This window comes from Grammomys surdaster, unplaced genomic scaffold (assembly GCF_004785775.1).
Source record: "Grammomys surdaster isolate TR1022 unplaced genomic scaffold, NIH_TR_1.0 191, whole genome shotgun sequence".
Lineage (NCBI taxonomy): Eukaryota > Metazoa > Chordata > Mammalia > Rodentia > Muridae > Grammomys > Grammomys surdaster.
The window spans coordinates 298,307-322,491 of record NW_021604636.1 but is presented as its reverse complement, the minus strand read 5'-3'; the positions used below and the strand labels follow the sequence as shown (position 1 = coordinate 322,491).

General features: G+C 36.1%; 1 protein-coding gene across 2 annotated transcripts in view; it reads left to right on the top strand.

Moving 5' to 3' along the window:
• Nucleotides 1-24,185, top strand: part of LOC114622770 (xin actin-binding repeat-containing protein 2) — an 82,446-nt gene that overhangs the window by 39,156 nt on the left and 19,105 nt on the right. For both annotated transcript variants that reach the window (XM_028769258.1, XM_028769259.1), the window contains exons 4-6: nt 21,846-21,932; nt 22,311-22,383; nt 23,845-23,978. In XM_028769258.1, coding sequence (XP_028625091.1) covers nt 21,846-21,932; nt 22,311-22,383; nt 23,845-23,978 — 294 coding nt within the window. The remainder of the gene's footprint in view (nt 1-21,845; nt 21,933-22,310; nt 22,384-23,844; nt 23,979-24,185) is intronic.

Sequence of the window (24,185 nt, the reverse complement as noted above, 5' to 3'; positions counted from 1 at the left end):
GCTTAAAATGAGCGTACCTGTCTGTGCTTTGGGCAAATGTTGTTCTGGAATCGTCAGAAACACTGCTGAGTGCACATTTTAAAAAATTAGAGTAATAAGTAGGTCTTTCTCTGAGGAAAAAGTGCTTAGCCTCATCTAAGAAATGAAAAAGATGAGGAGTCAAACTGCTTGGAAGACAAAGGAGAGGAGAGAGGATAAAGCCTCCTTTGTGCAGGCGTAGCATGGCTCCAGGATGCCTCTGTGAATAGAGTTTGGTTTTTAAGTGGAAGCAGTTGAATAGGCTAGCATTGGCTTTTGGAGACCACTTTGTTCATAGTATTGTGACAAGACATATGAGAAAAAAAGATGATTTAGTTAGTGTATGAATGGAACCAGGCAAAAGACGAAAAGCAGTGTTACTTGCAGATATGAAGGAAAGAGGATACACAGAGGTGGTTGGTTTGCCCACTTCTACTTATACTGAATCTACTGCGCTGTATTCTCTGTGTGATTCATAGCACATTTCAGCTGTTGGGTGGAAGGGAACAAAGTCATTTGTAAAGGAAAGAAAGTAACCTGTGGCACTCTACGATTGTATAGTTGGGACAACCAACAGAAATATTGCCACATAAAAGGATCCATATACAGGTTGCCTGTAACAACAGCCTTGCTTGGTTAAAAATGAAAACAAAGGATGAAGCTTTCACTGACGCTGAATTGTTTTGTTTCATTTTACTTTTTTTTGTCAGTTTGTTTATTTTTTGGTATTTCGAGACAGTGTTTCTCTGTATACCCCAGGCTGTCCTGGAAATCACTCTGTAGACCAGGCTGGCCTCGAACTCAGAAATCCGCCTGCCGCCTCTAACTCCGAAGTGCCGGGATTAAAGGCGTGCGCCACCACCGCCCAGCTTGCTTTGCTTTTCAAAACCAGCCCTGTTTGTCTTTTATAGCTCTTCCTCAATGTCTCTGGCTGAAGTGACAAAGCATTACCTAGTGCTGACTCAGAATCAGAAGCCCACAAGTTTGCTAAATGGGGCTCCCGGCCTCGCTAGTTCACATCTGTAATACTCGCGTGGCTGATCTGCAGGAGCTCCTTTGTGCAGACTTCAGTTGACTGATTATTATGAGAACATCCGGTTGCTGACTATGCCTTAGCCGACCAGTATAACTCAACATAGTTCTCTATTCCCTTCAGTTTAGAGAAAAGGAAAGGTGCCAATTCCAACCCTGTTGTGGGCTTATAGGTACAAGTTTCATGAATGGACTGCTTTTTCTCTACCCTTGCATTCAGAAGGTTTTGCCAGGCTCATGAGTATCCATTTCCTCAGTGCCTTTCCTTTTCTCTTGCTACTGTATCACTGCAGCTGGTCCTCATCGGTCATCAGTTTCTCTGCCCTTTCCCCCTCATACCCAACTTTCTGTATCTCCATGACAAGGTCACAGGCTATTTTTAATAGAAATCGAATCTCACAAAATTATAGTCTAAGAAAAGCTCATTTGCTCAAGTTATAAAATACATTAACCACATTTTGTGCTTCCTAGACCAGCTACATGGAGCAAAACAGGAATCACAGTGTAATAGGAACAGTATTTCTGAAGATGTAAGATAGGGTCGCCTTTTCTATAAACTTGTATTACTACGCCCGGATTGAATTGCAGGATGCAGTGGTGGGTTTGTAGGAGTCCGATGTCTACTGTTTCTATAAACCTCTAAGCCTGAAGCAGGCTAGAGGCTGTTCAGACATCCTGAAAAAACACTTCCTAATCCTACACTAAACCCACTAAATAAGAATTTAGAATCAAAGTGTCCTCCTTATTAGTCTGGCTCTTGGAGTCTCAGTAGGAATTTGGCACTGAAGACCATTACCACTTGGGCCTATACAGTAGAATTTCCTGGAAACTCTGTGCGGGTTCTAATCAATTCATTTGTTAGATCAAGGATTGGAAGGATGTGTCTCTCTGAATCATTGTTTTGTCTATCTGTGTATCTGGTTGTTTGTGAACACCAAAGTCTCATGCAGTCCAGACTGGCCTTGAACTCTTTATGTGACTGTGTTTAACTCTGGATCCTTTCACTCCACTTCCCAAATCCTGGGGCTATGGGCTCCTGCTGCATGCCTGGCTTTCTCGGTCATTCTAGTCTGTAACAGTGAATATGGTACAAATCTAATCCAAAATTCATTGCTTCAAAATTGATACTTCTTTTTCAATCCTCCCTCTCCTGCCTCCGTCCCTCCCCTCCTCTCTTTCTCCCTTAGCCCTTTTCTCTTTCTCTTCCTCTTTCTCTGTCACCAAAGGAGACTTATTCCCTGCTTACTTACATGAGACTTACTCTGTCCTCTCCTGAAAGTAGGTCCTTCTTGCTCCTTTAGTCCTTGATCTCAAGATGCCTACTATAGTAAAGAACAGAACATGAGGCTATGAAAGGTGACGAAAAGGTGACTTTAAAAAAACTACGTTAAAATGTAGAAACAGTGATTAGAGAGCCAAACAATCATGAGGACCCCAAACCTCCTTAATATTTTTCTTAGTGATAAACTACATTGAAAATGTAGTGTTTGTACATCTAGATGCTGCATCCGAATTTTAAAACACACTGAATAGCATGATATCAATTGAAGGCATGCTAAAATATTAAGCAAAACCAAAACAACAATAATACAAAGGAATGAATAAATTCATTAGTTTATTAAATCAGTATTCTATGAACTGATTAAAACTTAGATTTATTGAATTCAATTTTGAATTCATCTGCAGTGAAAATAAGTATACTTACCATGTTATATATTCTGTGAACTAAATGTCACTTGAAAGGGAACCTTTGATATTACCATACCAGTAATCATAGTTTGTGAATGACACAGAGCTTTACTTAATTATAAGGGTAAAATTTTATTAAGTAATTGTAGAAAAAGTGTCTATAGATGTTTAGATCTTCACAAGACTAAACCAACTTGTAATCTTTCCCTAGGATACGAAGTGTAGTCATACAGTAGGATAAGGTGGACATCTGTGCTGTACTAACATCAATCACATTACTCTACAGTCATGCATAATAATCTGCAACCTCTGCAGTCCCCAAATGCAGTTGATGGTAATTGCTAACTGCCTGCTGAGGCATGACTGTAATGCGTCAGTCACGGTTCCTTCGCAATTTGCCTTTTCGCTTTGTGAGGTGGAACCTGTTGGTATATAAGTTATCCTGCTGGAGCACAGGGGGGTTGTCTCCTCCCTCCTCTTGCACATGCAGCAGCACATTCTGGTACCTCATTATACAGGGACTCTCATCTCCACCTGCACTGTGCAGAACATTGGCCTGAGTCTTTTATGAACTACATCTTTCTGGTAAAAATAATACCATCTGTATGAACATCCATTTCGCATCAGTTCCTCTACAGTTAAATGGGGTGGGGAGAGGAAAAAAATGAATGAACTGATCTTGGTGGTTTCAAGGGGTTTAAAAAGTTTAATATATGGAGGATGTGAAGGAAAGGATAAGTAGGCTTTAGGAAAACTGCTACAAAAACAGAAAATCTAGAATTGGTTGCTTTTCTTTCTGAAATTTATGTTATTTATTCTTCCAATTAGAATTTGTAAGAGTGAGGGCTTGCACTAATTTTTTGATGTCTCCCTGCTACAGCAGCTCTGGTCCTCAATGATATTGTGGGTTTCTTTTCCTATAGACCTATTTGTGATTAGATAACGTAGTTTAAGTTTTATTTATAGAAGACAAACACACTTATATTTATACCTTTCACTCTTAAAGTTAAATGAGTCAGAATTACTTTATTAAGATATCACAGAGACATTCAATCTCACAGTGCCTGAACCAGGCAACCTACACTTGAGTCCTCTCCTTAAAGACATATCTTAACCCAATGGCTTCTCCACACTTCACTGGGTGCTTTCAAAAGTGTTCGATGTTGATAATCATGTAAAACACTTGAGGAAACTTTATGGGTTTTATGAGATAATAAAAATTTAGGAAAACTTAAAATACTATTATAATGTTTCTTCTACCAGAAAACTCGGACTAGCTTAGAAAAATGAGCTATCTTTTTGTGTAACTATAGTAAATATAGTTCGCATGTATATGGATGATGTCTCCTAATATATACTAGTTAAATCTGCTGTGTTTTCAGTTGTTTCGTTTTAATGAAATAGCAAGCTATACAATTTTTGGTTCTTGCATTTGGGCATGCTGTAGGAAATAAGGAAAACATAACAACAAAAGAAAACAATCATGGCAGAATCATTGTACTTGTAGAGCTTAGTGAAATCTGCACAATATGCTTTTTTTCACATGGTTACTTTTATAAAAATAGGTGTTTGTTGTAAGCATTTGAAATCAGAGGCTATTATTAGCTGATCCTGGTGTACTTCTCAGTCTTGTAGCTCTCAAAATAAACTCTTCCTTGTGAGTCTTTGAAAATGATTGAATTGAGTCAAGCTTGTCTATTCTCTGAATGTTCTTTTAGTTATTAATTTGCATAATTACAAATAAATTATCATGCTAAAAAAGAACTGAGAGAATGCACACATGGCCTGAGAAAAGGAAGAGGCGCTATTGGTTCTGTCCTTAAAACAATGCTTTTGCATAAATATGTTAGGGAAATCTTTCATTTCTCTAGTTTCTTCATTAATCTCAGCATTACAGAGCAGAGAGTAAGACTGAACCTTTTAATGGACTTTCCTTGGATTTTTTTTTAAACTTTCCCTCCTGAAGAATATACCTACAGTAAAGAAAAAGTTGTCCATCTTATTAGTAACAAGGGATAAACAGAGGCTACTTCCACTCCATCCCCATTGACAGAATAGGGTATAAAATATTCTAGCAACTCAAGCAACACCAACAAAGAAAGTCAAGTACACTAGAAATGTCTTGTCCTTGAGTAAATACTGGTGCCCTATAAGATTTGAGTACATCATGTGGTAGTGTCTGAAATGTATTCCCCATTCATAGTATACAAATTGCAAAACATATTGCAACATTTCAAAGCATTTGGAAGCAATATTGCAGGCATCAATGAAGCTATTACTATAGAGAGGCATTCTGTTTAGAAGTATTTTATCATAAGACTAGACCATCCATTATTACATAAAAATCCTCATAAACCACCCAAATCTTAATTTTCTTCTTTAATTGTCAACTAAAATTTTCTTTTTCCCTGTAGTCTTTTCCATTTGTAACTCACTATTCTAGGGATTATCATAATGATACATTTCAACAGCAACTCTGTACTATAAGAAGGTTGCAAATACATATTGGCTAGTTTACTTATTGTGTTTGAGTGTTTAAAAGTTCACTGTGCTGCTCCTTGATGAACTATAATCATAGTCTATCTTCAGATTTTTCCATTTAATTGCTTGATAATTTTTTTTCAAAGACAGTGTCACATTGTCTAGCCAGGACTGGCCTCAAACACATGGTCACCTTGCCTTAACCTTCAGGTATTTTTTATCACACAGATCCTTTTGTATTTTTAAAAATCATATATTTCATTTCTCCTTTACATCCATTTTCTTGTTAAGCTGATGTATAATCAATTTGTCTAAAATTAGAATGTTCATGAAATTGTACATTATACAGCGTAATGGGCCTTCTGCATCCAATGATACATGCCAGCATGCTTTCAAAAGAATCCTGTCTCCTTCAGCCCCTCCACAACCTATGCCTCAAAAAGTTAGCAACAAGGATTCTATGTGAAGTAGAAATCAGATATGACTCTTTACCTCATTTCTCATTTCAACTGATAGTGAGCTCAAGGTATAATCCAGCACTTCTGTCTATTGCTCTAACCTTTTTTTCTTCTCCTTGGAAGTCACCAGTGGGTACAGTCACCCATGCAATTACAGACAATCACATTTGCCATCTCCTTCTTTTTAAAGAAAACCAGAGTGATTAACCTAATTCATCTTTAATTATAATTAGCATCTACAATGAAATGCTTTGTTTGCACAAGAAACCTGGGGTAGTTATGTGAAAGCCGAATCTATTTTCTCAGTCATCTTTCTTGTTAAATAAGTAAGGATTTTTTAATTAAGGATTAAAAATGTCATTTCATTCAGAAAAATACTGATGGCCATACAGATTCAGAAGGGGAGTATAGTCTGGCAGGTTTGTGTAGGAGGAACTCTTTTTTTTTTATTAGATATTTTATTTATTTACAACACAGATGTCATCTCCTTTCCTCATTTCCCATCCCTAGGACCCCCTATCCCATCCCCCCTCCTCCGTTTTGCTTTTATATCATTTTAACTACATGCATGTATTAAGTTCAGTTCTATGTTGAGGGTCTAGCAATACAATAGACGCAAATAGTCAAGGAACAATCAAGACAATAAACACAAATAGTCAAAGAACAAGCAAGGCATTGAACCCAATTGCAGGAACACTCCTGTGATCACTGTTTCTAAGGGCTTATCAGGATGACTGAAATACCTGAGCTTACTTCTTTACTGTCCTAGCCTAAAGTTATTTTCCTGTCTTAAGCCTACTTCCTTGTCTTAGCCTAAAATTTAGATTCCTGTCTGAAATTACTTCTTTGTTCTAGCCTAATGTCCGATTCCTGCCTGAAGGAATACTTCCTTGTCCTTGGCCAATGTCATATTCCTACCAAGGAGCCCATTTCCTTGTCCTTGGCCCATGTCAGATTCTAGCCAAACAACTCCAAAGGCTCTCCACCTCTCCCCCTGTTTTATTTCATTAACAAGACTGAGCCTGTCTTAGGTCGGTCTGACAAGAACGCCTTCCTTCTCTGTAATGGAATATCCATTATCCAAAGCAATGCACTTCTGTCTTAAATTGGTAAGGCTCTATGCAGAATCTTACCTGTCCATGGCTTGCCAGCCTGTTAATTTAATAACTCTGCCTGGGGATCCATTTTCAGGTTTAAGCCATGTACTTCAGCTGCCAACATGTCGATACTGTTAAAGAAAAGCTTTAACATGATGGGCAGGAATAAAAGTATTACCAGGACAAAAAGGGCTAGCACGATCAAGCTATATATGCCATTTTTGAAGCTTGACCAAAATAGAAATACTGACTGCAGTATTGAAATTCATATGTAGGCTCTCTATGTATCATTAAAACATCCAGAGAGGTGTTAGAATTATGTCAAATACACTGCAAGTGTCTTTAAACTTCTTCCTAATTATAATGACTACCACTATAAACTTTAGAACTAACATGAATCCAGTGGTATTTGGAATGACATTCAAGATGGCTCCTTACCCTTAAATTCTGAACTTCCTTCCAATAATTTGAATAGGATAAAGAGCATCAATCCATTCTTCCAAATGACTATCTAAATCCTCCTGTATATTGAACACATTAGTAATGTTTTTTGCTAAATGATTAACAAAAGTAGCTGTCTTAACTTCTTGTGTGATAGCAATTGCAGAAGCATTGGTGCTAGTAGTGAAAGCTAGTCTTTCATTTTCATGGGCTTCATGTGGTCTGTGAGTTATGTCTTGGGTATTGTGAGATTTGGGGCTAATATCCACTTATCAGTGCATACCATGTGTGTTCTTTTGTGATTGGGTTACCTCACTCAGGATGATATTTTCTAGTTATATTCATTTGCCTACAAATTTCATGAATTCATTGTTTTTAATAGCTGAGAAGTACTCCATTGTGTAAATGTACCACATTTTCTGTATCCATTTCTCTGTGGAAGGACATCTGGGTTCTTTCCAGCTTCTGGCTATTATAAATAAGGCTGCTATGAACATAGTGCAGCATGTGTCCTTGTTATATGTTGGAGCATCACTTGGGTATATGCCCAGGAGTGGTATCACTGAATCCACAGGTAATACTATGTCCAATTTTCTGAGGAAATGGCAGACTGATTTCCAGAGTGGTTGTACCAGCTTACAATCCCAGCAACAATGGAGAAGTATTCCTCTTTTGCCGCATCCTCATCAGCAGTTGCTGTCATCTGAGTTTTTAATCTTAGCCTTTCTGACTGGTGTGAGGTGGAATCTCAAGTGTTTTGATTTGCTTTTCCCTGATAACTAAAGATGTTGAACATTTTTTAGGTGCTTCACGACCACTCAATATTCCTCAGTTAAAAATTCTTTGTTGAGCTTTGTACCCCATTTTTAATAGGGTTATTTGATTGTCTGGAGTCTAATTTCTTGAGTTCTTTGTAAATTTTGGACATTAGCCCTCAATCAGATGTAGGATTCATAAAGATCTTCTCCCAATCTGTTGGTGGCCATTTTGTCCTATTGACAGTGTCCCTTGCCTTACAGAAGCTTTGCAATTTTATGAGATCCCATTTGTCAATTCTTGATCTTAGAGCATAAGCCATTGGTGTCCTGTTCAGAAACTTTTCCCCTGTGCCTATGTTTTTGAGGCTCTTCCCCACTTTCTCTTCTATTAGTTTCAGTGTGTCTGGTTTTATATGGAGGTCCTTGATCCACCTGGACTTGAGTTTTGTACAAGGAGATACGAATAAATGAATTTCATTTTCCTACATGCTGACCTCCAGTTCAACCAGCACCACCTGTTGAAAATGCTGTCCTTTTTCCACTGAATGGTTGTAGCTCCTTCTTCAAAGATCAAGTGCTATAGGTATATGGGTTCATTTCTGGGTCTTCAATTCTGTTCCATTGATCTTCTTGCCTATCTCTGTACCAATACCATGCAGTTTTTATCACTACTGCTCTGTAGAACAGATTGAGAACCGAAATGGTGATTCATCCAGAAGTTTTTTTATTGTTGAGAATAGTTGATCTTCTTGCCTATCTCTGTACCAATACCATGCAGTTTTTATCACTACTGCTCTGTAGAACAGATTGAGAACAGAAATGGTGATTCATCCAGAAGTTCTTTTATTGTTGAGAATAGTTTTCACTATCCTGGGTTTTTTTGTCATTCCAAATGAATTTGAGGATTTCTCTTTCTATCCCTGCGAAGAATTGACTTGGCATTTTGATGGGGATTGCATTAAGTCTGTATATTGCTCTTGGCAAGATGACAATTTTTGATATATTAATCCTGTCAATCCATGAGTATGGGAGATCTTTCTATCTTCTGAAGTCTTCTTTGATTTCTTTCTTCAGGGACTTGAAGTTCTTGTCATACATAACTGTTGCTTGGTTGGTTAGATTCCCACCAAGGTATTTTATATTATTTGTAACTATTGTGAAAGGTGTCATTTCCCTAATTTCTATCTCAGCCTGCTTATCCTTTAAGTAGAGGAAGGCTACTGATTTTTTGAGTTAATTTTATATCCAGCCACTTTGCCAAAGTTGTTTATTAGGGTTAGAATTTCTCTGGTGGAAGTTTTATGGTCACTTAAGTATACTATCATCTGCAAACAGTAATATTTTGACTTCTTCCTTTCCAATTTGTATCCCTTTTATCTCCTTTTGTTGTCTAATTGCTCTGGCTAGAACTTCAACTACTATATTGAATAGGTAGGAGAGAGTGGGCAGCCTTGTTTAGTCCCTGATTTTAGTGGGATTGCTTCAAGTTTCTCTCCACTAAGTTTGATGTTGGCTATGGGTTTCCTGTATATTGCTTTTACTATATTTAGGTATAGGCCTTGGATTCCTTTTTTCTCCAGACTTTTACCATGAAGGGGTGTTGAATTTTGTCAAATGCTTTCTCAGTGTCTAGTGAGATGATCATGTGTTTTTTTTTCCTTTGAGTTTGTTTATATAGTGGATTGCACTGATGGATTTCCATATATTGAACCATCCCTGCATTCCTGGGATAAAGCCTACTTTATCATGGTGGATGATTGATTGTTTTGATGTGTTCTTGGATTCAGTTTAACTATTTTTGCATTGATATTCATAAGGGAGATTATTCTGAAGTTCTCTTTCATTGTTGGGTCTTTGTATGGTTTAGGTATGAGCGTAATTTTGGCTTCATAGAATGAATTGGGTAGTGTTCCTTCTGTTTCTATTTTGTGCAACAGTTTATAGAAAATTGATATTAGGTCTTTTTGGAAGATCTTATAGAATTATGCACTAAAACCATATGGTCCTGGGCTGTTTTTGGTAGGGAGACTTTTAATGACTGTTGCTATTTCTTTGAGGTTATTAGGACTATTTATATAGTTTATCTGATCCTGATTTAACTTTGTTGTCTGGTATCTGTCTAGGAAATTGTCCATTTCATCCAGATTTTCCAGTTTTATTGAGTATAGGTTTTTGTGTTAGGATCTGATGATCTTTAGAATTTCCTCAGTTTCTTTTGTTATGTCTCTCTTTTCAGTTCTGATTTTATTAATTTGGATACTGTCTCTGTGCTCTCTGGTTAGTCTGGCTAAGTGTTTATCTATCTTATTAATTTTCTCAAAGAACCAGCTCCTGGTTTTGTTGATTCTTTGTGTAGTTCTTCCTGTGTCTACTTGGTTGATTCAAGCCCTGAGTTTGATTACTTCCTGCCATCTACTCCTCTTGGGTGTATTTGCTTCTTTTTGTTCTTGAGCTTTCAGGTGTGCTGTCAAGCTGCTAGTGTATGCTCTCTCCAGTCTCTTTTTTGTAGGCACTTAGAGCTATAAGTTTTCCTCTTAGCATTGCTTTCATTGTGCCCCATAAGTTTTGGTATGATGTGTTCTTATTTTCATTAAAATTTAAAAAGTCTTTAATTTCTTTCTTATTTCTTCCCTGACCAAGTTATCATTGAGTACAACATTGTTCAGTTTCCACATGCATGTGAGCTTTCCATTGATTTTTATCATTATTGAAGACCATCCTTAGTCTGTGGTAATATGGTAGGATACATGGGATTATTTCAATTTTCTTGAATCTGTTGAGGCCTGTTTTGTGACCAATCATATGGTGTATTTTGAGGACAGTACCATGAAGTGCTGACAAAAAGGTATATAATTTTGTTTTTGGATGAAATGTTCTATAAGTATCTGCTAAATATATTTGGTTTATAACTTCTTTTAGTTTTACTGTGTGTCTATTTAGTTTCTGTTTCCATCATCTGTCTATTGATGAGAGTGAGTTGTTAAAGTCTCCCACTATTATTGTGTGAGGTGCAATGTGTGCTTTGAGCTTTAGTAAAGTTACCTTTATAAATGTGATTGCCCTTGCATTTGGAGCATAGATGTTCAGAATTGAGAGTTCATCTCAGTAGGTTTTTCCTTTGATGAGTATGAAGTGTACTTCCTTATCTTTGATTACTTTTGGTTGAAAGTCGATTTTATTTGATATTAGAATGGCTACTCCAGCTTGTTTCTTGGGACCATTTGCTTAGAAAATTGTTTTACATCCTTTTATTCTGAGGTAGTATCTGTCTTTGTCATTGAGGTGTTTTTCTTGTATGTAGCAAAATGTAGGGTCCTGTTTATGCATCCAGTCCATGAGTCTATGTCTTTTTATAGGGGAATGAGTCCATTGATGTTAAGAGATATTAAGGAAAATTGATTGTTGCTTCCTGTTATTTTTGTTATTAGAGGTGGAGTTACGTTTGTGTGGCTATCTTCTTTTGGAGTTTTTGGAAGAAGATTACTTTCTTGCTTTTTCTAGGGTATAATTTCACTCCTTATGTTTGTGGTTTCCCTCTATTATCATTTGTAGGGCTGGTTTTGTGGAAAGATACTGTGTAAATTTGGTTTTGTCATGGAATATCTTGCTTTCTCCATCTATAGTAATTGAGAGCTTTGCTGGGTATAGTAGCCTGGGCTGGCATTTGTGTTCTCTTATGGTCTGTATGACATCTTTCCAGGATCTTCTGGCTTTTATAGTCTCTGGTGAGAAGTCTGGTGTAATTCTTATAGGTCTGCCTTTATATGTTGCTTGACATTTTTCTCTTACTGCTTTTAATATTTTCTGCATTTGGTATTTTTATTATTTTGTGACAAGGAGAAATTTCTTTTCTGGTCTAGTCCATTCGGAGTTTTGTTGGCTTCTTGTATGTTCATAGGTATCGCTTTCTTTAGGTTAGGGAAGTTTTCTTCTATACTTTTGTTGAAGATACTTACTGGCCCTTTAAGTTGTGAATTTTCATCTTCTTCTATACCTACTATCCTTAGATTTGGTATTCTCATTGTGTTCTGGATTTCCTGGATGTTTTGGGTTAGGATATTTTTTAATTTTGCATTTTCTTTGACAATTGTGTCACTATTTTTCATGGTATCTTCTGCACATGAGATTCTCTCTTCTATCTCTTGTATTCTGTTGGTGATGCTTGCATCTGTGATTTCTGATTTCTTTCCTAGGTTTTCTATCTCCAAGATAGTCTCCCTTTGAGATTTCTTTATTGTTTCTACTTCCAGTTTTAGATTCTGGATGGTTTCGTTTAATTCCTTTACCTGTTTGGTCGGATTTTCTTGCAATTTTTTAAGGGCTTTTGTGTTTCCTCTTTAAGGACTTCTACTTGTTTACATGTGTTCTCCTATATTTCTTTGAGGAAGTTATTTATGTCCTCCTTAAAATCTTCTATCATCATCATGAGAAGTGATTTTAAATCTAAACCTTGCTTTTCTGGTGTGATTGGGTATTCAGGACTTGCTATGGTGGGACAACTAGGTTCTGATGATGCCAAGTAACCTTGGTTCTGTTGTTTATGTTTTTGTGCTTGCCTTTCGGCATCTGGTTATTTCTTTTCTTTTTTTTTCTTTTCTTTCCTTTTTCTGTTTATATACTTTTATTTTTTAATCCACTTTACATTTTGATCACTGCCCCTAGCCCCAGGTGCTCCCCTCCCACAGTCTCTCCTGCCTCCTTTTCTCCTCTGAGAGAATGGGGCCCCCTCCTGGGTGTACCCCCACTGTGTCACATCTGGTTATTTCTAGTGCTACTTTCACTCGCTATCTCTGACTGGAGCCTGCCTGTCCTGTTATCTTGATTGTGTCATAACTCCTCAGAATCTGTGCTCCTATGATCTTGACACCATGGTTATGATAGTTCTTATGAGTCAGGCTGCTTCTGGGCTCATGAAATCCTGGTGTGCTCATGCTCCTGAGATCCTGTGATCCTATTATCCTATGTTCCTATGTGTTAAAGCTCCTGGGAGTCCAGCCTTCTCTGGGTGTTGGAGCATTTGGTGCAGAGCTAAAGCCTTAGGGATAGTTCGGGCACAGGCACAGACTGGAACGGTCTCGTGCCACTGGTCTTGCAGGAGTTTCTGTGTCCCAGCATGTCTCAAATTACTCCTAGGAGGAACTCTTGATGACATCCTTAGCAATCAAGTTATGCTGTCAAAGTCTACAGACAGTTCTTATAAAATTATACCAAATCCATTGAAAATAAATACAGAAAATCAGTTCCCTCAAATATTTGAGTAGTGCTGTTTACTGTGTTGTCTAATGTCAAAAGTGAGTGCTATGGACCCTCTTTTGTCTTTCACCAGTTTCCATTTGGTTAAGGGTGCTTCAGAAATCATGATTATTGAGTTTTAAAGGAGATCACATGTTTGGACAACCTTTTGATTTCACTTCTCAATAAAACAGAATCTGTCACCACAAGGACACATTCACTAGCCTTCCTAGAATCTAGGACCTGTATCTCTGAACTATACTGTACTTATTAGACCTCCAGCTGAGGACTGGTATAAGAAGTTAATGATATAAGCTGCAAGATAGATCACCATAATGTATGGCAACTATATTCTATGTTGTTACTGGGTATAGACTCATTCCTGCTCTCCTAGAGACTCCTGAGATGCATGTCACATCCCTATAAGCTCTTTGATTAATTCCTTTCTGTTTATACCATCAGATAGACCCTTGCACTTGTAAGTTTAAGATATAAATGAAAAAATGCAATATTTAAAAATTTAATATGGTTTGTAGTCAAGATAAAAGTCATATGCCAATGACTTTTATTAAATGGTAAAGTGTGGAAATCAGTCTCTAGATAAAATTTTGTGAACTGGCTGTTCACTATATAGTAATTAATGTAAAAATAAAACAATAGATCCACTGGCTACATGGTCACAGAGCAACTCTCTGCCAATGTCTTTAGACATTGTTTTTATGTCTAAGGGATCATGATTGTTTGGAAGGATCAAAATATGAAGAATTTGTTCCTTGTTCTTAAGAACATGTCCCAGCCCACTACTTTTCTACTAGCAGGAAATAAATGTGTATTGAAACTTAATTTTTCCTTTGTTTCTGGACTTGCAAAAAAACAATAGCTCAAGCATAGATCAAAGATACCTGAAAGCAGAAGAGACTCAGTTGAAACTTGAGTAAGTTATTCTGAGGGATAACTTGTGCCATATGAAACGTGAAACTATACTTTGTAAAGGGGGACTAGCTTACACATGCTATTGGAGGCATAATCTAAAAATGGAAGATATTAGAAAAGATGGTATGTCATATGTGAGAATTGTCACCTTGTTCTCAAGCCACCAAGGACCCTTGAAATTTTAACAGGGGAGTAAGATGAACAGATATGCCTTTCAGAAAGATTATTATGACTGTAAAGGATTGATATAAGGTTAGATGGAATAGAATGAGTACTGATATTGAAACAGTTCAAAGTCTGCAGAGTTAAATGGGTGAGAAAAGAAAGCTCTGGCTGAAGGAGAATTGACATAGTGCTAGCTACCTTGTAGCTGAGTGAGCTAAGGGCTATTGCTGAATAAGGGGCAGAATTCTTCCTTCTTGCCTTATATCAATTAATACAGGGAAAATGCTTCTTGGTAACTATCTTTTCTTAGACATTTTTAATATTTTTAACATTTTAATAGATAATTCTGCTGTGTTTATAGTTTTTTCCATTTTCCTTTATTATATTATTATTTATGATTCTAGTTTCTGTTTGATTGTAAGATATTCTAGTTTATGTGGATCAGAAATAATATATGTTAACATTTCTTCAAAAAAATCTCTGGAGAGACTTTTTATTGATTGAAAGTTGACTGTTTATAGTAAGCTGCTTTTTCCATTTGCCAAGCAAATATTTTTATTTATGTAACTAATATGTTTGATGACCCAGTTGAAAGTACATATTTTATATGCTGTTTTTATAAATCCTCAGCTCTTTTAGACTCAGACTTGACGGCTCTTTAAGTAATATGCTTAGAGAAGAGGACAGTCAGTGTTCCAGCATTTAAACTTAGCCCTAAGTAGTCAGAATCCACCCAGAGAAGGACAAACACACTTTTTCAGTTTTAAACTAAGCATCTTTTATTTAAAATTACTGCTGATGTAATATCTAAATGTAACCAAAATATAATTGGACAAAAGAGTTAAATTAATTGCATACTAGTCCTCTTCAGGAATCTTGTAAAAAACTTTCATAATCACACACACACACACACACACACTTGCATGTGTTCAGTACTTTGCTCCACCCAAGGAGTTTTATACCAATAAATATGAATGTGTATATTTTCATATGCATATATAAGACAAATATCCACAGAGAAGTAAGAAATATCAAGATATATAGATTATAGATTGTAATATATGGGTGATAGATAGATAGATATATACATAATAGAGGATAGATATATGATAAAAATATGATCTCAGGAACTGACTATAATAATGTCACCAATGTTTACCACAAATACATGGAAGTATTCTTGCAATACAACTGGTTGAACAAATAAATGCAAATGTCATCATCTGAGAAAACAATAATTTTTAAAAAGACTATTACTATCTCAACTTTAAAATATTTTGAATTCAGCCCCTTAAAACATAATAATCTTTGTGGCAGTCTCATAATTTTAGACATGATTATTACTGAAACAAGTAACATTTTGCTTCTGAGTATATTGAGTCATAAAAAAATCAGGATTTACAGCTGGCTTAACACTTGGTTTATTTAATAATTTATACAAATTTAAAATTAAACAAATCATTTACCATTGTTACAACTATCAAATCTGCTTCTCATATCACAATAACTCTGCCAGAGCATCGTATCACTGTTTATATGTAGTACTTAGTAGCATATCAGATTCATGAACTCTGTGAGTAACAGCAGGTTAGTACAGCAAACAAACAAAAAAATGACCAAGAACTAGTTTTCTTCGCACCATTAATATGTTTTAAAAGGATGGTTAAGAATGTTTTCTTGATTTGAAGATTCTTTACCTTTGTCTGTTTCTTGTATTGTGTTTGTTCTTTCTTGGTACAGCTGCTCTGTTCTTTGATGATGTTCTTACTACTGCCCTGTCCTCACTGTTCCATAGACAGTTTGATCATCTGTACCAAGTACCTTTCTCTGAGTAAACTTTGTGAACTAATTGTCATATTAATATCATATGCATTAACTTCAGTAACTTCACCTAACAATTATGCCTGTTAACTATAGCTGTGAGGTATAATAGCTAAATGACAAATATGTAAGTAGACAGTCATAGAAATAAGAGAACATACGAGAAAACATTAGAAATACCCCCCCCAAAAAAAAACCTGAGTCAAGCCTTCAAAGAATACGATGAATATAAAAAACATCAAACCATTGACACTAGTACATGTCAGGTACCATATTATGACGTTTAGAAGGTATTTTTAATACTATGCATATATTTTTTAAAAAAATCAAAGAGAAACATTTTCACTTGAATATATGCAAGTCAAAACAATAGCTGACTCAACCATAGGTTTCTAAACTCAGCCCTGAAAAAAAAGATCTATTTGCTCTATCAATCTTGAACCTTGACATTTTCCTTTCCTTGGGATAACTGGCATGTTTTTGATTCATTTATGTCTGCTTGACAGAAATGCAGCTAAGTTAACACACCATAACCCTTTCTAACTTCATTACAAAAGAGATTAGTTATATGTAAAATGTCTCAATTGACACTGAGCAGGAACTATTTTTTCACTTTGAGAGAATTTTTTTTTCTTCCCCAACAGACTTAAACTGAATATGCATTATTGTGGGTAAAAATTAACCACCCCTTGACCAAAACAAATTGAATAGTCAGAACATGAACATTTTCTGTGCTAGAAAAATTTCCTAAAAGATTGTATGTAATTCACCTGGTTAATATATGGGTTGACATGAAATACAGGTAATACAGGTAATAATGTTTGGCAACTGAACTTAAAAATCTGTCTTTCAGATTTCAGCTTTCAAGTGTATATGTATATTACTTCTTTTTTCTTTTAATGGTAACATAAAAAGAAAAACCTGAATTGAAGTGTGATTTAGTGGTTTGCCAAAAATTACAATGTATCCAGTCCAGGAGGAAGTTAATATTGACTCTTCATGTCTAGCTATCGGCCAATCTACCTGAGAGAAACAACCTGTTTTTCTCATTTAGCCCGGTCTCTAGTTGAATTTAATTTCAGCAACCAATTTCATGTATCGTTTCATGTGGATGTGTGTGTAGTGTTCTGACTAGAATTCTTTATTACATTTTATTTGTGTAATTTGAGTTCTGTCTGTGCATTATAATGATGAATCCTTACACCTAATCCTAAGCCCTAGACAACAAAAATTAGAAAGAAAGAGTAAAATTTAAAATTCAAAGTAAGTACTTGCCAAAGGGAAACCAGAATAAGTGACAGAAGCACAATCTTGGAATATTTTACGAGAGACTTTGTGTAAGTTACGGCAACCAGGGGACAATAAAATCCATGCACTGATGCTCACATATCAAACTAGTGTAGCAATTACAGTTCTACTTAGCAATGGTACATAAATGCTGAAGTGAAAAGCTGAGACTACAAATACAATTGATGTGCAAGTGTATTGCCTCTGTTGATGCCCCATCTCCTACAAGAAAATGGATTTGGAGGTGATAAGAACTGGCTAGTTCTTCTTGAATATGTACATGCTAACTATATTTTTCCTCTGAAAAGTGATAAATTTTGAGACATAGTTCAAAAGTAATTATTTCTAGGCTTTTTTATTTTCTGTCACAAATAGCATTACTTGTATCTCGAGTATTTTGACTTTGTCTTTCGTACAAGAGAATTTCGTCACTTTACTCTTTCAGAATAACAATTGGTGGCAAGTATCAGAAACTAACATTTTTAGGAGTACCAGAATAAAAGCATATTTTAAATATCATCTTGATAAATGCTGTAAAATAATAGGGATATTGTTAGTTGATGGTACATGTCGCATCCAAAAAGATTGACCACTACTTTCTGTTGGCCAGATACTGCAGTGTTAAAGTATGAACCAGTTATTGTGGGTATTCACCTTTCAAAAGCAGAAAGAGGCATTAATTTTGGTAATATGAGCTGATACAAAATGTTAAAAATCCCTACGTGGGACAAGTGCGATATGTTTAGAGGCCAGTGCTAGCACATGGGCTTCCGGACAGAGACTTTCTTAAGTGATCACATTGCACCTCAGCTAAATAATTCCTGAGTTCATATGAACTTTGTTCTTTTGATTTAGAGGAACTTGTTCTCCTCATTGCTCCCGTGACTCCCGGCTCTCCATGTATTCTCAATCCCCTTTGCTCTTTCAACTGTCCAATTGACATTAGAACACTAAAGGATGCTCTTGTCATTTCTCTAGAGATGGATAGCTCTGTCACTGGTCCAAGAGTCACTCTTTGTTCTCCTCTGTTTTTCCACCTGTTGTTCTGGGTGCCTCTTTTCTTTCTATCCTGTAGGATGCCTCCAATACTGTTAGGTAAAGGCTGACACTGCTAGGTATCTTGTCCCATGGAATTCTGAATCTTTGAAATTACAGGAAGCAATGTAGATCATCTCCTTTCTACACTCTTCCAAGAAGAAATAGTTTTTTTCTTTTTTCTCATTATTCTGTCCCTCAACAGTTCTGTCCCAGGCTGTAGCACATACCTGGAAAATAGGAGTTTAAATAGAATTAATGTATTCATGGGAATTTGCTATTTTATTCTTTCTTTCTGCTCTGGTTCATTCATCATGTGAACTTGTTCATAATAGAAATTATATTTACCTAATGTCATTTGAAGTACACAAGTCCTTAACTAGGGATTGGAAACTATTCTCTTTAGATAAAAACAAACCATATTCAGTGATCTGCTTTACCTTAATAAAATGTAACATAACTTTTAAAATAAAAACCCCAGATTTTCCATTATATTTTGTTGACTACTGGGGCAATAATTTTTAAATTCTCCATCCGAAAAAGCTATATTGCAATTAGATTATCCTACATATCTCTAAATCAATGACTATCTGTTGCTTAGTTTATCAGATATCTAACATGGCATGCCAAATATCCCTGTGGAAAGCCATGCAGGCTAAACCCTGAATGTGTAATGTAAGTTGCAAAAGATGCAGACAAAAGCAAGCTGCCATGAATTGATTTTATTCTTTACAAGGTTACAAATTGATACTTTTAAACTGGGGCTGGAGAAATGGCTCAATGATTAAGAGCCCTAACTAATCTTTCAGAAGTCCTGAGTTCAATTCCCAGCAACCACATGGTGGCTCACAACCATCTGTAATGAGATCCAATACCCTCTTCTGGTGTGTCTGAAGGCAGCTACAATGTACTCATATGAATAAAATAAATATATCTTTAAAAATCTATTTAACTAACTGTAAATATGTATTCTAATTCTTAACTACTTTGTTACTTAACAAAAGCAATACACCTATGCTCACTAGTTATTCCTGCTATTAGCAAATAATTTTTAAAAAGTCAAATCTCAAAAGTAGTATTAATCTCTTAGCCATAAATAAAAATGTGAGAGTCCAATTTTACACAATTCCAAACATATGCATTCTTGGAAATCCAGCTGTGCAGATCCCAATTTTCTATATATTTTCACAAATTCATATGATTCTATTATTTATGGCCTAAATCTTTAAATCACAGTTTTCCAAACTTTTATTTTTTTAATAATTTGCCCTTTTATTGAAAATAATTTCTTTCTCACCCAATATTTCCTGATCACAGTTTCCCCTCCCTCTATTCCTCCTAGTTCGTCCCCAACCTTCACTCCCATCTGGATACATTCCCTTCTGTCTCTTATTAAAGAACAGCCTTACCAGAGATAACTACTAAACATAACAAAATAAAATATGAGAGGAAACAATGACAATCGCATAATAATTGGATAAGGCAAACAAACAGAAGAAAAAGAATCCAAGAGAAGGCACAAGAATCAGAGACTCATTATTTCACACATTCACAAAACATTCATATATATATATATATATATATATATATATATATATATATATATACCCACCCAGTGGACCTGGTGCAGACCTGTCTAAGTCCTTGATGACTCAGAATCTGTGACTTCATATGAGCTTTGCTCATGTGATTTAAAGTGACTTACTCTCCTGCTATTCCCAATGCCTAACCCCCACCACACCACACACACACACACACACACACACACTCACACCTATTAAACTCTTCTGCCTCCTCTTTCCTGCGGCTCCCTGAGCTCTGATGAGAGAATATCTCTGTCTCTTGGTGTAAAATCTGGGTGTGGGTCTCTGTATTTGTTCTCATCTGCTGCAGAAGGAAGCTTCTTTAATGTTGGCTGATTAAGATACTGATCTATGAATATAACAGAATAACGTTAGGTATCATTTTATTACTATGTCTTCAAAGACCCATTGTATTTGGTTTTATTCTAGGTCTGGGCTATCTAGTCTCTGGTTCTTGGTTATATACACAGTATGAGATACGGACAACATCTCATGGAGTGATCCTTAAGCTAAATCAGATGTTGGCTGGTCATTCCCACAAACTTTTGTGCCACTAATGCACTAGCATATTTTGTATGAAAGGTAACATTGTAGCTGGGTTTGGTGTTTGTGTTTCTATTTTGGTAGTCTGCAGAGTACCTTACTGTACCAAAGACACTAGAACATAGAAGTGAAGGCTCTGTGTAGGCACCAGCTCTGCATATTGAATGAGTTGTGTGGAAGTTGTCTTCAGATATACAGTCTTGTTATCAGTTTATGTAGAGCAATGTACTGTCTTGGCAACAGCCAAGTTTGGCAATGTCTATCAGACCCCTGTGGCCAACAGGTCGATAATAGATGGCCAGTTGGGACTCTATCTCCTCCATTATTTAAAGTCTTCATTAGGATTGCCTTTATATATTTAAGGAGATTTCCACTGATCTAGGTTTCCATACCACCCTTCAAATGTTCCTCTAGTTGTCTCTTCTCTTATGGTCTCCCTAATCCCTAACTTCCTTCCTTGTTCCCACTTTATCTTCCTAATCCCATATTTCTCCACAGACACATGCAATGCATCCATAAAATCTATTTTATTTCCTTCCCTCAGGGAGATCCATGTGTCCCCCCCCAATCCCTTCCTCTATACCTCACCTCTTTGTGTCTACAGATTGTAGCTTCCTTAACATTTACTTAATGGTTAATACCCATATATTAAAAAAAATACCATATTTATCTTTCTGAGTCTCAGAAAGCTATCTCAGCCAGACTGAGTTATCTCAGCCACAATAACTGTTTCTAGTTCTGTCCAATTGCCTGCAAATTTTAAGATGTCATTTTTTAACAACTGAGTAAATACTCCTTTGTATAAATATACCACTTTTTCTTTATTTACTCTTCTGTTGTTTCCAATTTCTAGCCATTTTGAATAGAGCAAAAATAAACATGGTTGTTTCAGTTAGGGTCCATTGCTATGAAAAGACACCATCGCCAAGGTAACTCTTACAAAGGACATTTCATTGGGGCTAGCTTACAGGTTCAGAGGTTCAGTTCAGTATCACCAAGGCAGGATGCATGGCAGTGTTTAGGAAGTCATAGTGCTGGAGGAGCCAAGAGTTCAAAGTCTTGATCGGAAGGCACTCAGGAGATGACTCTCTCCAACGTGGCTTTGAGAAAGGTCTCAAAGTCCACCCCAACAGTTAAACACTTCCTCCAATGAGGCCTCCCTCCTCTTTTCAGAATCATCTATTACTGAAACTACATTAATAAAATAGTTCATTTTCCAGATGCTCCCAAAGAATTGTCCATCTGTTTATATGTCCAATTGCTCATTTTCAGGAGGCAATCCACAGCAGTCAAGAAATAAAAAGGAATGAACAAGAAGTTTCTAAAGGACATGGAACTGATGGCTTCAAAGCAGAAACGGTAATTTCTTAAGAACACGGTAATTTTCAAATAGTCTTCAGAACTGTGTAAAATTTCTGACTTTGCTATAAACATATGCTTTGGTACATGTATTTAGCATAAATATACAGCAATGTGTCTAACCCTAATTTCCAGTTAGAAATATTTTTAAAAATTAAACAAGCACCCTAAAAATATGCCTGCAGTTAGGTACTAGTCACATATGTTCTGTTCTAACTTGAGTACACGTTAAAGTAAACAATAGAAATAGTAGCACGCATCCCTTGACACATACCAAACTCTCAGAAGAAAAACACTGTAAAATGAAGATTGTGTGCACTGCTCAAATCACCATCTTCTTCAAAATAGTTATTCTTTTAAAATTGTTTTTAAACACAGATGTCACATCTTGAAAAGCACACCGAGGAAACAAACCAAGCTTCGCAGTTTCATCAATATGTTCAAGAAACAGGTAACAATCTGGAACTGTTGGTCCAGCACTATCTTTGTCCTTTGGGTGTGTCTGGGTTTGGAGGACTTTCAAAACCCAGTCCTGCCCACCAAGTAACTTTAGTAACTATGACTCATGTTCCCGAAGAGGGTAAGATAGCATTTCTGCATATAATTAGATTTTGACTCTGGTAGTACATGTAATGTTTTTTAAATAGCTCATTGCACCTCAGACCTATGATAAATTCACCTAAACTCCAAACATTTGATAAGGTAAAATGTACTGATTCTTTTTTTTTTTTTACCTTGGGACCTAGAATAAAATTTATTGCTTATAAAGCACTCTGACAAAAATATTACCTACATTATATTAATATTAATGACAAATTTTGGAACTAATATATTTACTTCTCAACACACAAATAAGAGTTGAGATTACATGGAAATGTCTAGATGTTTTCAGAAGATAAACTACGGCTGTCAACTTGTGCAAGACTTGCTTCTCCGATGAGATAAAAGGAAAGATTTAACCCTCCTGTGTCCTAAATTTTACTTGAGTCCTGCTACTTAAGGAAGGCAGTATTCTACTTGCCAGGTTTGATGACTCATGCCAGTAATCTTGGCATTTAGGAGGTTCAAGCAAGAAGATTGCTGCATGTTCAAGGCCAACCTGTGCCATACAGCAAGATGTAGGCTAGCCTAGACTATAGACTGAGAATTTGTCTCAAAATATTCAAAAACAATCAAACAAACAAACAAACAAGAAAAGTAGGCCTCCATTACTCTTTTTGTTCTTTAAGATATTTTATTTTTACTGACTCTAGAATTAGAACACAGTTGCAGAAATTTTGAAAATATCCCCATCTAGAAATAACCACTCCAAATTTCTTTTAAAGTTTATTTTTATTTTTGTGGTGTGTGTGTATGTGTGTGTGGGGAGAGGCATGAGAGAGAGAGAGAGGGACAAAGAGACAGAGACAGAAGAAAAGAGACAGAGATACAGAGACACAGACAGAGACAGAGAAACAGACACGGAGACAGAGTAAAAGGGACAGAAAGAGACAGAGAGACAGAAAGAGGCCGAGTGACATAGAGAGACACAGACAGACTGAGAGACAGAGAACCCTAGGAGGCCAGGAGAGGGCATATGATCCACTACAGTTGAATTTCCAAGCTGCTGTGATATGACAACATGAGTGTTGTGAAATAAACTTATGTCCCCTACAAGAGCAACAAGCTACCCCAACTGTTACATCATCTTTCTTGGCCCCCACTCCTACCAAAAGCTTTCTGTTTCTTCCTTAGTATTTCTTGCTTCACTTCTACATTTCTAGCTGAAGTAATGCTTTGTGCGTAAATTTGTCCTTTGAGTCTTATTCTTTAATTTACATTATAAGAAGTGTAATGCAGCATAGCATTTTCTTCTTAAATACCATTTTATTCATTATAGAGTATCCCTGTTATCTTTTACTTCTCTTTGTAGTTATTGATACACCAGAGGACGAAGAGATTCCTAAGGTTTCTACTAAGATTTTAAAAGAACAATTTGAAAAGTCTGCCCAGGAAAACTTCCTCTATTCTGATAAAGAAACAACAACCCCAGCCAAGTGTATAAAGGTAAGGTAATTTCTCTATACAGGAAAATATTTGGTCTTAGTATCATACTTAAATATAGTACAATTGTATGGTACTTTCTTCACAGAAAATTTTGGACTAGCTTTGATTCTGCTTCATAAGGACAATATTGATCTATGAGGTAGAGTAAGATCTCTCCAACCACTGGCAAACATGAATGAAGACAGTCACGTATGTTTTAAAATCTCT